The sequence below is a fragment of the Sabethes cyaneus genome, chromosome 2 (genome assembly GCF_943734655.1).
Source record: "Sabethes cyaneus chromosome 2, idSabCyanKW18_F2, whole genome shotgun sequence".
Taxonomy (NCBI): domain Eukaryota; kingdom Metazoa; phylum Arthropoda; class Insecta; order Diptera; family Culicidae; genus Sabethes; species Sabethes cyaneus.
In genome coordinates, this window is record NC_071354.1 from 78,716,520 (window position 1) to 78,733,117 (window position 16,598).

General features: G+C 42.4%; 1 protein-coding gene across 1 annotated transcript in view; it reads left to right on the forward strand.

Moving 5' to 3' along the window:
- The window catches only part of LOC128737292 (uncharacterized), a 96,798-nt gene that overhangs the window by 13,772 nt on the left and 66,428 nt on the right, over window positions 1–16,598 (forward strand). The window contains exon 2 of the mRNA XM_053831899.1: window positions 4,584–4,921. Within this exon, the coding sequence (XP_053687874.1) occupies window positions 4,831–4,921 (91 nt within the window). The 5' untranslated portion in view covers window positions 4,584–4,830. The remainder of the gene's footprint in view (window positions 1–4,583; window positions 4,922–16,598) is intronic.

Below are 16,598 nucleotides of genomic sequence, written 5' to 3' on the forward strand. Positions count from 1 at the left end.
AGTTTGTCAGAGACGGCCTTCAACACATCTTAACCATGAAATTTTCTGCTATTCCACAAAAGATAAATACGCGTAAAGGCGGAAAAAGCGCTTCCAAATAACTATTGCAAGTCAATCTTTTCATTAGACCGTCAAATGTCAAAGTACGACTCTGTCACATCAATGAAATATACCATAGATTTTAATTCGAAAACCACGTACGTTCTGATGGTATAGTAGCAGAAGATCGGAAGACTTCACGTGTGGATCAAGAGCTAGATGAAGCAGTAACTGAAAACGGGGACTATGTAATTGAAAGAATTCTAGCGCTTGCCTGGTCTGAAATTTTGGGATACGGAACCAATGGGATTGGAATATGCAATTTTCTTTGAATCCTACGTTTGTTAAGCTTTCTACGAAACTGCTTCGAAGCCCTACCGGGCGGCCTTAGGAAACTTTTATCGTTACAACTTTTATCTTCAGCCGGTCCATCTCTTCCAGTGTTCTCTTGGCAAAATGGGCCAAGACCAGGTCCGGCCAAAAGACTACATTCTCCTTCGAATGATGCTTGTTGATGAAGGTAACAACTTCCGACAGGTGCTTCGTACTGTATAGCGGCCTGTTCATCGCAAGACCCGAAGCAATAAACAGCGATTTAGACATTATTTTCTTGCTGATCGTCTGTCACAGAAGAAATTTGATATCTCGTTTTAATTGTCTTTTTACATTTGATCGTTTTTCGTTATTTTTAATATCTGTTTTTATGGCATCTTTACATTGGCATTTTCTATCGTCTTTTGTGGCGTTTTTGGTTTGATGGTGTCGTCAGTTGTAGTATCGTCAAACTTTCAACATTTTCCGTAAAATTTATGTAAATCATTAAATCCGTAAATATGAGCACTTTATCCGCAGGTCAGCAGAAAATTCCTAAATCCGTACAGTTAAATCTGTAGATCTGGCATCCCTGGTTCCTGTTGGGTGTTTGCCTGCTGCTCATACAAGGCCGGCCTCGACTGACGTTTCCGAATAAAAATGCCCATTTTGCCCAGGTACTTCCTCACCGTTTGGCCGGTTGTTCCGACCTCTCGTCCCAAGGTGGGGAAAAATCAGGCCACCTTGCCCTCGGACTTCGGCTTCAGCTTCTACCCTACTTTACGGTCGCGCGCACCGTCGGACGGCTGGTACGACAATTTCACCTTTCCCCAGGAGAGAGAGAAAACTGTAAATGCCGGATCCTGCGGAAGCGGAGTTCCTCTAAAGTCCAATGTCTTGGCTCCGGTGTGCAGCTGGCAGTGCGAACGAAGCATCGAGCGTAGCTACGTGACTACAACTAATAATGGTATCAATTCTCTTCTGCAGGGGATTGACTCCGGTTGTGAAACACCCACTATTTTTGATGCTTTGACCAACGTCTCGTCTCATTATATTCCAGCTTTTACTATGTTGCGGCAATTTGAAAATTTTTCCATCGGTTTTCTGTCAAATTTCCGCAACGTAGTAAAATCCGTATGCATTTTCTCTAGGCCTTTAGTCCCATAGTTAATTTGTCGTAAAAGGTACAGATTGTATCTTTCCAGTAGTTTGTGAATGACACCATGTAAAGGAGAACACTAGAAAAAATAAAATCACCAAGGTCCACCAGTTCATCGGTAGGACGTCTAGATATGACACAGTAATTCAGTTGGGCTTCCACGAGCGCGAGGTCGCGCGTTTGAACATGTAAAGCTTAACTTGCACCCAGCCTTGGTCGACTGTTCCCCAAACACTATTTTCTTTGTGTTTTAATCCATCGGTAGACAGCAAACAGCACTTTACGATCGTAAGATCTGGAACTACTTTGTGCACTTCGATCAGGCCAAAAAACTTCGTAGCAGTCATTGAATATTTGGCAAGACAAGATATACTCACAGAGCCAATTTTCCATAAGAACGATGTATTCAGTAGAAAGTCGGCACAACTGACTTCGCTGCAAGATGAAATCAATACAGACAGAGCCAATGGACGCAGTAGATATTCTACTGTTCCAGAAAATTTGGAAAGTTAATTTGTACAATCAGTTAATCAGGCTAATTTAGCCAACAAAACTTGAGCTGTCGTACACCTATTTTCAAGCGATTCGGGTCTCAGCCGTTTGCAACATTTATCGTACGGAGGTAAGTCCGACGTTTGAACTTTATCTGCAACGCTTCAATCCTCGCAATCCAGTGTGCTTAAAATGGATACTATACTGTAGAGCAGGACTTGAGTATTGAGCTAGAGATGGTCGGGTAGCGGAAAATTTATCCGAAACCCGCACCCGTACCCGTACCCGCCGGGTTCGGGTATTGAAAAAAAATAATTTGCGGGTTCGGGTCGGGTACGGGTTCTTAATTTTTGTTTTTAAAACCGGGTACGGGTCGGGTCGGGTATCTTTATTAACCACATTTAACACTAAAGATGGTCGGGTACCCGGGCCCGTCCCGTACCCGTCGGGTTGCGGTCGGGTTCGGGTATCAAAAATAATAAACTTGCGGGTTCGGGTCGGGTACGGGTCATTAATTTTTTTCTTGATCGGGTACGGGTCGGGTTCGGGTATTCAAATTTTCATACCCGACCATCTCTATATTGAGCGTTTTAATGCAGAACATAGTGAGCGCAGAATCCCGGAGCTCATTATCAATTTTGAAGATGAATCCAGTTCCCTATTAACCCTTGAAATATTTTTCTCGAGTTACAAACGAAAGGTAAGCGCCTAATCATGACTGACTCCTAGGTCACAAAGGTTATCAACTCGTTACAATGAGTAGTCACAATACTGAGCAGTCGAACGTAATCGGGTTTATTGACGAACAATGTGAAAATCAAAGGGTCAAAGCTGCTGCCTTGATGAACTCGTAGAGAGATTCTTTTATAAGGAGTCGATTGCAAGTTCTATAATTTCGGCAAGCTATATTGAACTGTCGCTTTGAAAAAATACAGTGGAACATGCTGTGTTTTCGTAGAGCAGAAGACCTGAGGCACTTCAAAATTGCAAACAAGCATCATTCCATACTGGTTTCTGAAGTGGTTTGCATATTGGCACAAAATCATAGATTAGAAGTTTCACAATCTGAGTACAATGACGCTCTAGTTGGCGTCGACCGCCCAGTTAGTTTCGAGGTACGATGCTGGTCTAACAAGCCAGTCGTCGTATGCTCGAATCTTAGCTGAGCGGTGCTACTAGAGTCAGTAGGATCGTTGCACTAGCCCCGTAATTGCCCTGCACTTTAATAACCGGCTGCGAAGTCTGTCGATAGAAAAAGGTAATGTCGTAAAGACGTCCTAAAGTTGTAAATTTAAACGTACAGTAAAAAACAAATCGGAAAAGCCACACAAAATATGAAAAAATGACAGCTAATGAATCTCATTAGTAATAATTTAATTTTCAATTTGTGACAGCTAATCAAAAATCGTGCCTTTGTGTTCCCTCCAGTTATGTCTCTTCTTCTGCTGCTGATTGCCCATCCTAGGGGACATGACTGGCATATAATTTTCACAACCACTGACCATCGCCATCGGCTGTGGATCAGTTTTCCACTTGTTCAGCGATTCGAAGCGATCCCACGCGATAACACCCGAACACGGTACGGCTCTAAACGGCTCTATCAATCGCGGCACGCTGTCAGCAGAGTCGTCCAGTGAAATTCATTTCACTCACACGGACGTGCTATCGGTTTTCAGCAGGCGCCACGCCGTGGATTAGAATGCCTGACTGGAAATTTGATAAAATAAAAATAATAACATCTATATGAATAGTCTATAACGAACTAGGCAGGCAGTTTATCAAAACTATTTAGTAAGCAGTTCATGTTTGTGGAAGAACATGTGCCAGTCCTCGACGTAACCATCGACTATTAGCTCCGGAATGGTTCAATTTATGAATATATAATTGGGGCGACCGCCTGTCGATCGCAGCCAGTCAGTGGTGGGTGGCGATGCGTGATCCAGCGTTTTGTTGTCTACGGCAGAAAACGAACAAAAGTGTAATTTGTTGTAGAAATCCGATGGAGAGAGTTAATATTCATTAATGGAAATGCGATTCGCGATTCGCGATACATCGGTTAAACTGTTAAACGGTTGAACTGTCATGCATGGGTTGATTATTTGGACAGCGTGTCGAAAAGTTCTAGACTTATGGTACGACTTTTAAATCGTTGAAATGGTTAACGATCCGTTTCTGTATCCGTATACGCATAATTTCTCAAAGTACGGATTTTTTTGCAAACCCGATAAAAATGGCTAAATCAAAAGACTATATACCTAATAGTAGGGAAAATTATCCACACAAAAAAATATCGACAATGACTTATTTCAACATTTGCTTGCGTTACAAAACTATCGATCCGATAAAAATCAATTACTCAATTAGGTCCAAAATCGATAAATTTCAATTCGGTTACCTCCAACGAAGGTTTTCGTTCGAAAACCATTGTACCCACCCAACTGTTTTGTTCATCGCACTTCACCATCTGCTAACAATGTGTGATAAATCGTCTCCGCGAACTCTAAATTGGAACGGCGGCCGGCGTGGCATCGTGCGACACCAGCCGATCCCTGACTCCCCTATCTTCTGCCCTACCCTGTAGCCTACCGCTAGAGACATTCAGCAGCAAGCGGTTGGGAACTCCGAATAAATCAACCGTGACAAATGAGTGAGACAGCTCTGACACGTTGAACAACAGCAGGAACAAAGCGGATTCAGCTTACGGTGCGCGGCACTCCCGTCAAAACAACAGTGTAGCCGGAAGACAAATTAGTGCCATCCAGTGGGACGAACAAATTGCTAGTCAAATTTTGCCGTTACTTGTTACGATCTCCTACTAGTAAATAATAATGAGCATAAGCAGCAGCAGCAGTATTGGGAAACAACGATGGCCGAAGAGAGAGGTCATTATCGGTGCGATTTTATTACTTTGCATTACAGGTAAGTCACGATTGAGTTTAAATGCCTGTTATGTTTAACAGGTTTGAATACCTCTGTTTAATATTCATAACCATATTTTTTTACTCGAGCTCAAATCATAAAACCTAATAAGCATAGTTACAATATTCTTTACTTCAGTCATCCCCTACCATACTATACCTTTTACCCCCTTTATATACCGTCATCCGGAGAGACTTGCAACCAACGCACAGTGGTCCAAAAGGTCGAAAAGCGGTACTTTGTTCCTAGTTTCTTTGACTTTCATTTTATCATTTATGGTCTTCTGCACTTTTGTTCGTATGAATATCCTCCTTAATCTAAAACTTGTATAGGTTCCGCTTGTCCCCAACCACTCAAATGTGAGTATGGCAATAAGGCCGTGCGAGATCTCGCGAAATTTCGTTTTTACCGAAATCGAACGAAACTGGACGAAATTAGACCATTGATTCAACTGTTGAATGGTGATCTACTATAAAATCTAAGATGAATTTCGTACGATTTCGTTGAATTTTGGTAAACACGAAATTTCGCGAAATCTCGCACAGCCTTATATGGCAAGCATACGTTTAACGTGTTTCGCGTTCGCAATAGGCTCGATACACGTCCATTCTTTTGTGTTAATAGATAGGCAAATGGCAAAGTTATGGAAAAAATGATAAAATATTATATGGTATGATAAAATGACAACAAAAGACACTAAGAAAAAAGTACCTCTTTTCGCCCTTTCGGACTACTGTGCAACGGGGCGCCACGCTAGGATTTTAGCGTAACGAACATCTATTTTCATTCTGATTTCGCCAAAACTTTATATAATGTTGTCGTATTTGCATTAATTCTGCAGACAAATATTGTTTTACTTACTTACTTATGTCTATGTCCGCCGGTCCGGCAGAACAAAGGGATGAAATCAAAGATCTCCACTGCTGATGTTTACCCGACATGGCTTTTACCTGTCGCCCGGACAGGTTCTCGTCTACAGCCCGGATGCCGTTGGCTAAGCTGCCTCGCCATGAGTCTGTGGGTCAACCTCTTCCACGCTGTCCTTGTGGATTCCAGTCGAGTGCTTCTCTGCAGACCTCGTCCGCTCCTTTCCTCAAGGTGTGTCGGATCCACTTCCACCTACGTTCACGAATTTCTGTGGCCATCGGCCGTTGATGACACCGACGATGGAGTTCCTCTTTTGATATCCAGTTGTTAGGCCACCAGGCACGAATGATATATCGTAGGCACCGGTTAATAAATAACTGCAGTTTTTGCGTTGTCTTCGCTGAGACACACCACGTTTCGCAGGCATACATCAGTACGGATTCAACGTTTGAATTAAAGATTCGGGTTTTCGTACGTAGAGTGATCTGGTTTGAGCGCCAAATGTTTCGCAGACCTGCAAAGGTACCCCTGGCCTTTCTGATCCGTGTTGCTGTGTCAATCTTGGTACCACCATCGGGCATTGTCTGGCTACCAAGATAATGACAGGCGTCTACCTGTTCAACTTATTTTCCCGCTACTGTGAAGTGGAATTGTCAGTGTTCACTACCATAGCTCCGTCGTTACAGGATTCCAAGGCAATCCTCGATTTGGTCTACTATAAATTGCTCCAACTAATATCTCATCCATAACGATGAGAAACAGAAGGGGTGAGAAAATGCAGCCCTGTCTCATGCCAGCAGTAACCCTTAAGGGACAAGACACCGTTGTGCAAAGCCTAGCACGAGAACGCCCCGTTCTGAGCCTCGATGAGATGGACTAGCTTATCTGGAACTCCTCTACGCCTAAGTGCACCCCAGATATTTTCGTGGTAGAGTCGGTCGAACGCCTTTTCGAAGTCAACGAACGCCAGCAGAAGAGAGTCCTGGAATTCGTTGATCTGCTCCAATACAATTCGGAGCGTTGTGACATGGTCTACACATGATCGGCCAGCACCGGATCAAGCTTGCTGCCTTCGGAGAGTATCGTAGATCTTCTCATGGATCCGGTTGAGGATTACCTTTCATGATTTCATCAGCTTAAGTTGTTCTGTACGGTCAGCGGCATCTTTGTATTCATCCTGGCACCACTAAGGTGGCGAAAAATATCGTACAACAAACGGATGTCACCATTGGCAGCGGGCAGCGGACGCACCATTGGCAGCGGGAGTTATTCCAGGCTCTCTTGTCCCGCTTACAAGCTCGTTTAACAGCCCTCTCCAGTTCGGCGTGGTTCGCGCTCACTCAATGCCGGCTTTCGCCTCTCTCCGCTCGTCGATCTTACTCCAAGTTTCATCCGAAATCCACTCCCTCCACCCGCTGTGCGCTTTGCCGGGGGCTTCAACACTGGTCGTGATCAAGGTGTTCTTGATGCCGGTCCATTGCTCTTCGCCGGTTCCAGCTGCGAGTACTCTGTAACCATCGGCTTAGTCTCTGCCTAAGATCTAGGAGACTGACGCGGGTGCAAAATATTTTATGAATGTCCCGCAATAAATTGTCAAGAGAGTAGCTGGAACACCCTATTGCGAACAGCTTTCCCCGATGACGTGTACGCAGCCATACGTCAACGGCTTCCACCCACCCACCACCAGGGGACGGAAAATGGAGCAAAGCTAACATGGATTGCGGGTGGCGATAAAGAGTCCAGAAAACGATAAGCGAGAGACAGTGGAGGTTTTAGCGCGAAAAGGTCGAAGGTCGTTGGATAAAAGATAGATTGGGTCATTACCCTATCCGAAGTCAAACAGTACGGTACTGAAAAACGAAATATAGTCGCACAACTGAGACAGTGAAGACAAAACTAAAATAAAAGTCTGAGCTGAGTGTATGAAGCTACGTATCAGAAATTCTTAGTGAAAGACCACTACAAATATACAAAGTTTTAAAGGTAGACTAAAAAGACGTGCGAAAAGAAGCAAACAACAGGTATGGCTATCAGAGAATTCTCACGGCATATTCCCGACCATGACCACTCCAAAACTCGACGCTAAACAAACCATCTCGCTCTTAGGACCCCTGAGTTTCCTGAGTTTTCAGCGTTTACCTGACGGTTACCAACGTGGCCCGAAACTGTACCTGAGTTGTACCGAATTTAGTCCTCACGTCCGCCGTTACCACCACATCCGTCAATCCTGAAGCTGAAGGTGCGTCCCTGTCAACGACGCCACGCAGTTATGTCGTGCCGTCGCCATCGCGCCTATTCAGAGCCCCAAATGCGCCCGCAGCCGGAACGCCGGGAGTAGGCCATCAAGCTTCGTGCCAAAAGTCATCGACCTGATCGCAAACGGATCCCGGTCGGCATCTCCACCGGAAGTGAAACCCTTAGATATCAAAAGGTAGGAGTTACCGACGGGAATCCGTTAAAGGGAACAGTTTAAGCAGAAGGTTTTCAGGGGTTTTCTTGACAACAAGTCGCGAACGTTTGCAGTCCCTGAGGTTTGTTTTAGGGGGTGTCGTAAGTGCTGGGTAGTTACGACCCCGTCAGTTACAACTCGGAGTTTTTGGAATACGAGTACTAAGAACGATCTTCGGCGGCGTACAGGAAAACGCAGTATGGAGATGGAGAATCAACCATGGTTGAATGATGGACCATCAACAAAACGATGAACTTGTACAGCTCTATGGCGAACCCAGGATCTCAAAAGGTGGGGCAGGACATGTTGCAAGAATGCCGGACAATTACCCTGTAAAGATGGTGTTTACCTCAAATCCAATAGAAAGAAGACGACCAGGAGCGCAGTGAGCAAAATGGTTAGACCAGGTGGAGCGAGATCTGGCGGAGAGTACTCGGTGTCCGAGGAATTGGAGAGCAGTAGCCCACAGCCGAGTTAATTGGCGAAACGTTATTCAACAGGCGTTGTCTTAGGACGGCAAAATACTTAAGTAGGTAAGTAAATCTTCATCGGCATGTTTAGGCAAAAAATGTCCTGATTTTTAGTTGGATCGACGTAGTTACCCTACAAAACGCGGAATATAGAGTTTCGCGGAATACCATTTCACGAAAAACCTTACTCAGGATGTACGATTTCCACAGGCGGATAATCGAAAACAATACAGGTACAAAATTATTTTCGTTCTCTCATCAAGACAGCAATGTCAGATGAGAAATAAAGAATAAAGAAAATATTCCATTTAGAAAAGCAACGCGCTAAATTTGAATGGCATGGCACTGGAAGAATTAGCATCGATTTCCTCAAAACAGCTGAGTTCTGGGAAAATTCTAAGTATAAGCAAACCTTCGTCCACTAGTGGACAAACTTACAGGAAAATTTCATATTTGATAAATTCCTTAAACTGCATACAAGTACATATTACTGCTTCCACGGCAGACGGCCTTAGTTAGTAATCAATCATAATCCTCTTTCATCGAAAGCAAGAACGCATTTCGCGACGCTAAAATTACGTCATGTGCGTGTCAGCTTGGAATCGAACCGAAGAAACCGCATGATCAAATGTAACCTGTCCGTATAAGCTGATCATTTTTATAGCTGTTTAAATTATGACAGATAGTTACCAACAAAGTATCAGACAACCAAGGGAGAAAGCGTGTTTACTGAATTAGATTAATGTGATTTTAATAGGCTTCTAAACCACTAAACTGCAGTGTACGTAGTGGCATCATCGTTATAATTAACTATAACCACAACTTAAGTTATATATTATAGTTCAATTGGTTCAATGGAACTCCTACTTGTCACCCAGATCCATATTTCACATCAATTATTTCTCCTTCCATATTTCACATCAATTATTTCTCCTTCAAAATCGAAGAGTTTTCTGAAGCAAATATTCCACAATAATAAAAAGAAGATTGATTTATGTGCTTCCAATCACCACCAAAAGGATCGGCAATAACCGTTTACGTAGCATTCAGTCGATACAACTCCCTGTAGGAAGCTGGTGGTACTTTGCCGATAAATAAATCTGGTTAAATCATATCCACAGCGCAGTGTGGACACTTAAAAGGAAATAACTGTTATATTATCCGAATGAGATCTAGCGTTACCGAATTATAAATTCCCACGAATTATGGAATTGCAACAGTTACTTTCTAGTTATGTTAACCATTGTCCACACGCGTCGTCTACGACAACATTCTACAAGAAAGATAAAACCATTGAATTGAGCTCGATGCAGTCGAATCAACGCAATATCCATACCAAACTGACATCGATCAAGACAGCTAAACGTTCAACTGATTGATTGATGACTGTGCAACCGGCAACCAGTACTGACTGGCCGCTTGCAGGAGCTCTGACTCTGCTGGCTCTGGTTCCCTGGCTAAACGGGGAGTTTGGGTGATCCACCCGGTTGCGACGGCGGCGTGCGGCGTGCGGCGTGAGCCATCGTCGTACATCGCAGGAAGTGGTTTCTAATAGGCGTTGATTCGGTGTTGACCACAAGTGTCACAAGCGAGTTAATCGATAGACCGATTCGAACTCAGAAAAAAACAGCTGACCTGAAAATGTAAAGTGATATGGCAAGTACCTATTTGTTTTCAATCGGAGTAGATATCACTAACAATATTGCATTTATTAAATGATACACACATTGGCTGGGTTAATTTAACACCATGCAGGCCGCTTTTCGTTAGTAGTTCTGGTTACAGCAGTGAATCAGTACAACGAATGGCGTTTCAACCGTTGCGCTGGTTTTGTTTTGGTTTGAACAAAATTTGATTGGTTTCTTTTAGGATCTCTTACACGTATTAGCTAATAAAAAGTGGAAGGGTATGTGTCTCAGGACACAAACATAGGCTTGACGTAGGACTATGAATGTATGCACTTATAGGTACAGTTCTTCTGGGCTTTGTCTGTCTGTCTGTCTGTCTGTCTGTCTGTCTGTCTGTCTGTCTGTCTGTCTGTCTGTCTGTCTGTCTGTCTGTCTGTCTGTCTGTCTGTCTGTCTGTCTGTCTGTCTGTCTGTCTGTCTGTCTGTCTGTCTGTCTGTCTGTCTGTCTGTCTGTCTGTCTGTCTGTCTGTCTGTCTGTCTGTCTGTCTGTCTGTCTGTCTGTCTGTCTGTCTGTCTGTCTGTCTGTCTGTCTGTCTGTCTGTCTGTCTGTCTGTCTGTCTGTCTGTCTGTCTGTCTGTCTGTCTGTCTGTCTGTCTGTCTGTCTGTCTGTCTGTCTGTCTGTCTGTCTGTCTGTCTGTCTGTCTGTCTGTCTGTCTGTCTGTCTGTCTGTCTGTCTGTCTGTCTGTCTGTCTGTCTGTCTGTCTGTCTGTCTGTCTGTCTGTCTGTCTGTCTGTCTGTCTGTCTGTCTGTCTGTCTGTCTGTCTGTCTGTCTGTCTGTCTGTCTGTCTGTCTGTCTGTCTGTCTGTCTGTCTGTCTGTCTGTCTGTCTGTCTGTCTGTCTGTCTGTCTGTCTGTCTGTCTGTCTGTCTGTCTGTCTGTCTGTCTGTCTGTCTGTCTGTCTGTCTGTCTGTCTGTCTGTCTGTCTGTCTGTCTGTCTGTCTGTCTGTCTGTCTGTCTGTCTGTCTGTCTGTCTGTCTGTCTGTCTGTCTGTCTGTCTGTCTGTCTGTCTGTCTGTCTGTCTGTCTGTCTGTCTGTCTGTCTGTCTGTCTGTCTGTCTGTCTGTCTGTCTGTCTGTCTGTCTGTCTGTCTGTCTGTCTGTCTGTCTGTCTGTCTGTCTGTCTGTCTGTCTGTCTGTCTGTCTGTCTGTCTGTCTGTCTGTCTGTCTGTCTGTCTGTCTGTCTGTCTGTCTGTCTGTCTGTCTGTCTGTCTGTCTGTCTGTCTGTCTGTCTGTCTGTCTGTCTGTCTGTCTGTCTGTCTGTCTGTCTGTCTGTCTGTCTGTCTGTCTGTCTGTCTGTCTGTCTGTCTGTCTGTCTGTCTGTCTGTCTGTCTGTCTGTCTGTCTGTCTGTCTGTCTGTCTGTCTGTCTGTCTGTCTGTCTGTCTGTCTGTCTGTCTGTCTGTCTGTCTGTCTGTCTGTCTGTCTGTCTGTCTGTCTGTCTGTCTGTCTGTCTGTCTGTCTGTCTGTCTGTCTGTCTGTCTGTCTGTCTGTCTGTCTGTCTGTCTGTCTGTCTGTCTGTCTGTCTGTCTGTCTGTCTGTCTGTCTGTCTGTCTGTCTGTCTGTCTGTCTGTCTGTCTGTCTGTCTGTCTGTCTGTCTGTCTGTCTGTCTGTCTGTCTGTCTGTCTGTCTGTCTGTCTGTCTGTCTGTCTGTCTGTCTGTCTGTCTGTCTGTCTGTCTGTCTGTCTGTCTGTCTGTCTGTCTGTCTGTCTGTCTGTCTGTCTGTCTGTCTGTCTGTCTGTCTGTCTGTCTGTCTGTCTGTCTGTCTGTCTGTCTGTCTGTCTGTCTGTCTGTCTGTCTGTCTGTCTGTCTGTCTGTCTGTCTGTCTGTCTGTCTGTCTGTCTGTCTGTCTGTCTGTCTGTCTGTCTGTCTGTCTGTCTGTCTGTCTGTCTGTCTGTCTGTCTGTCTGTCTGTCTGTCTGTCTGTCTGTCTGTCTGTCTGTCTGTCTGTCTGTCTGTCTGTCTGTCTGTCTGTCTGTCTGTCTGTCTGTCTGTCTGTCTGTCTGTCTGTCTGTCTGTCTGTCTGTCTGTCTGTCTGTCTGTCTGTCTGTCTGTCTGTCTGTCTGTCTGTCTGTCTGTCTGTCTGTCTGTCTGTCTGTCTGTCTGTCTGTCTGTCTGTCTGTCCCTATGTTCCTTTTAGAATCGAAAACTACTGAACCGATCGGCGTGAAAATTTGCATGTTAGGGTTTTTGGGGCTACGGAAGGTTCTCTCGATGGCAAAAAACCCTCCCCCCACTAAGAGGGGGGGGCTCCCATACAAATCTATGCCTATAAAAATGGATTTCTGTCTACTCTATGTTCCTTATAGAATCGAAAACTACTGAACCGATCGGAGTGAAAATTTGCATGCACACTGAGAATATAATTTCGTATTGTTTTTGAAAAAACATTCATAAAACTATATTCGTAGCTGGTACAAATAATTTCATATCATTTAAAAACTTTCGTAGGCTGTCTACCGCAAACGTTGTTATTTTTTACGAGAGCACATTCGTAGCTGTCTTGCATCAAAACCCATTTGATGCACGGTTGTTGTCTGGCATCATTATCGACGAAAACGGGATGCGAAGATTGTACGAAGAGAAAATAGACTTGTGCAATTATGACCCTCATGGTATGCAGTAGCTGTGGTTTGCGGCGTCGTCGGTTGTTCGTTAAGAAGTATGCTCAGTTCGATTCCCGATAAAATCAGCTTTTTTTCAGAGACAATAAAGATTTCTCTAATTTTCGATAGGTGTCGGTAATGTAGCATACTGATACCTATCGGAAAATAGTGAAATCTAGTATTATTTTTATCGACAGTCTTTTCGTGCATTCGTAAAATCTACGAACCATTTTGTAAAATGCAATAATTCGTTCGAATATAGCTATGTTACTATGTACAAAACATTCAGGATTGATTTTACGAATCTACTTCGTGGTAGAAAATAACGAAAGAATTCGTAAAGCAAACGCTCGTTTTCGTACTATAAACCAAGTTTTATTATCAGTGTAGGGGTTTTTGGTGCCAAGGAAGGTTCTTATGATGGTTAGAGATCCCTCCCCCCACTAAGATGGGGGGCTCCCATACAAATCTATACCTATAAAAATGAATTTCTGTCTGTCTGTGCGTATGTTCCTTATAAAATCGAAAACTACTGAGCCGATAGACGTGAAAATTTGCATATAGGGGTTTTTGGGGCCAGGGAAGGTTCTTGTGGTGGTTAGAGAGCCCTCCTCTTACTAAGATGGGGGGCTCCCATACAAATGAAACACAAATTTCTGCATAACTCGAAAACTAATCAGGCAAATGGAACAAAATTTGGCATGTGGGTATTTTTAGAGATACGAATTTTTCTATAGTGCATTGAGACCCCTCCCCTCTTTAGGAGGGAAATTACGAGCCCTCTCCCCTTTAGTAAGGGGGGGGGGGCTCCCATACAAATGAAAGACAAATTTCCTCATAACTCGAACTAATCAAGCAATTGGACCCAAATTTGGCATGCGAAGGTTTTTGGAGGCTATAATTTTTTCAATAGCGAATTAGGACCCATCCTCACTTTAGGAGGGGGGGGGGCTCCTATAAACAAAACAATACAAATTTTCTTATAACTCGAAAATTAATCAAGCAAATGGAACCAAATTTCGCATGTGAAGGTTTTTGGAGCCAAGAATTTTTTATATGATGAATTGGGACCCCTTCCCATTTTAGAACGGGGGGGCTCCCATACACACGAATAACAAATTTCTTCATAACTCCAGAACTAATTAAGCAAGTGGAACCAAATTTGGCATGTGGGTGATTTTGGAGGCAATTTTTTTTTCTATGCTGAATTGAGACTCCTCCCGTCTTTAGGAAGGGAATTATGATCCCTCCCCACTTCAAGAGAGGGGGGTCTCCTATACAAATGAAATACAAATTTCCTCTTAACTAAGAGAACTAATCAAGCAAATGTAACCAAATTTGGCATGTGGGGAATTTTGTAGGCAGGTTTTGCCTTTCTACTATATGAAAATATAGTATAAAGGTATAGGAATCACTCGTAAAACCGAAAATCGAAAGAAAGCCTAGTGGGACGAATGTCATATACCATTCGACTCAGTTTCGAAAACTGAGCATTTTCTGTGTGTGTGTGTGTGGAACGCTTTTGATTGAGCCAACATTTCTCGGAGATGGCTGGACCGATTTTAATGATCTTAGTGTCAAATGAAAGGTCTAGGTGTCCCATTGTTCGCTATTTAATTTCATACTGATCGGGCTTTTAGTTCAAAAGTTATGTATAAAAATATGAAATATATGGGACTTCATTATCTCATAGGTCCCTTAGCCGATTTGAATAAAATTGATTGCATATGAAAGGGGAGTCTTTTAAAACCTTAACTTCAAGATTTCATGACGAATGGGCTTTTGGTTTGAAAGTTACATAAAGAAATGTGAAAAAAATGTATTTAAAACTGCTTTTTGTTGCATATAAGCATTAATTCAATAGGAAACATCCTACAATTTATTATCATTTAAAAGTTACTGTTGAGATCTGTAAAACGAAACCAAGTTACTGAAAATCGGACGATTGATTCAAAAGTTATTCAAACTTTAACACTTCAGCGCCGTATATTAAACTGTTAAAATGTATAAAATCGAAATAAATTAATCAAGGGTCGATTGTATTCAATGTATGTGTTATGTATGTGTATGTATGTATGCATGCGTGTATGTATGTATGTATGTATGCATGCGTGTATGTATGTATGTATGTATGTATGTATGTATGTATGTATGTATGTATGTATGTATGTATGTATGTATGTATGTATGTATGTATGTATGTATTTATGTATGTAAATATGTATGTATGTATGTATGTATGCGTGTATGTGTGTATGTAGGTAGGTATGTATATGCGATTTGCAATTTTAAAATTTGCATAGAAATACAAGATGAGTGAGAAACATTTCAATTGTCATTATTTTTACTTGCTGTTACTCGCAATCGGACGAGCAAAGCAAAAAGCGAAGAAAAGTATTTGATTTAATCATATAGGTATAGCGGTGTATAGTATTTAAAACACTAATGAGTTGATTTTCCTAAATAAATTTATACCAATTTCAAACAAATTTTGCGCATCAATAGATGCTTTTACAATCAATAGATGCTAGAGCTGTGAAATTTTATATGAAAAAGAGGAAGAAATACTAATAATTCTGTACAATTTGTTTTCGCTAGTGACACTTTAAAAGATAATATCATATGTCATGTATCATGTTTTAATACATAAATTAATATGGGTCCACTCATATCAGGAAAAATAACAAGCCCCGAAAATTATGTCGATCATATGGCCATCCTCAAGCATGTTTATGGCGCTGCTTTTGTTTCTTTGATCTCATCGTTTTCTAAAACATCTAAGGGGCAATATCATATAAACGATACGATCAAACTAATGACTATTTTTTCATTAAAGTTTATTCAAAAGAAGCTCTAGTTTCGATTTTCATGCGAATATAATTAACTGAAAGAGCGCCAACTAAGAAAAAGTCCAATTTCACTTTTTCGTTTTTCATATCTAATGCTCTACTCAGTTATTTTTCAGATTCAGATATTACCTTTTTTCAGATATAAGAATTTTGAATAATAAGGAACGGGAACGGATATTTAAAAATATAGTCAAGTTAATTATAGATGTTCCTAGGAAATTAAAAAATAATTATTGCGGCAGTAGAAAGGCTAGGTCACACTGCTAGGTGGATTAATTCGGGTTTTTTTATGATGGTTCGAGACCCCTCACCCCTGTACTAGGGGAATAAGGACTCTTATACAAACAAAACAGAAATTTTCGCGTAACTCAAAAACTAATCGAACTCGAGAAATTTTAGACTCCTTCCATAAAACATAACAGACAATAACAAGACCACCAAAAACTATCTGCAGCCCCCGCAGAAATCACCTCTGTCTAGGTTTATTTGTTTTCCTAGGTCTACTGGCCTCTATTACTTTCCTTCAGTTGGGTCCGAACGAGTGACAACGAGTAAGGAGAGGATCACCCCGAGGGTCGAAATGGTACATTCCGCGTAAGGTTTTTCGCGAAATGGTATTCGGCGAAATGCTATATGTATGTTATCACGGCGAATATTTAAGTGTTATACGCTTTATTTTATGGCTAAGTAACGGGGGGATTGTTTTCTGCTTTTCGTTTTGTCGGAAGGTTTGACCGCTACGACCATTATTTTGATCT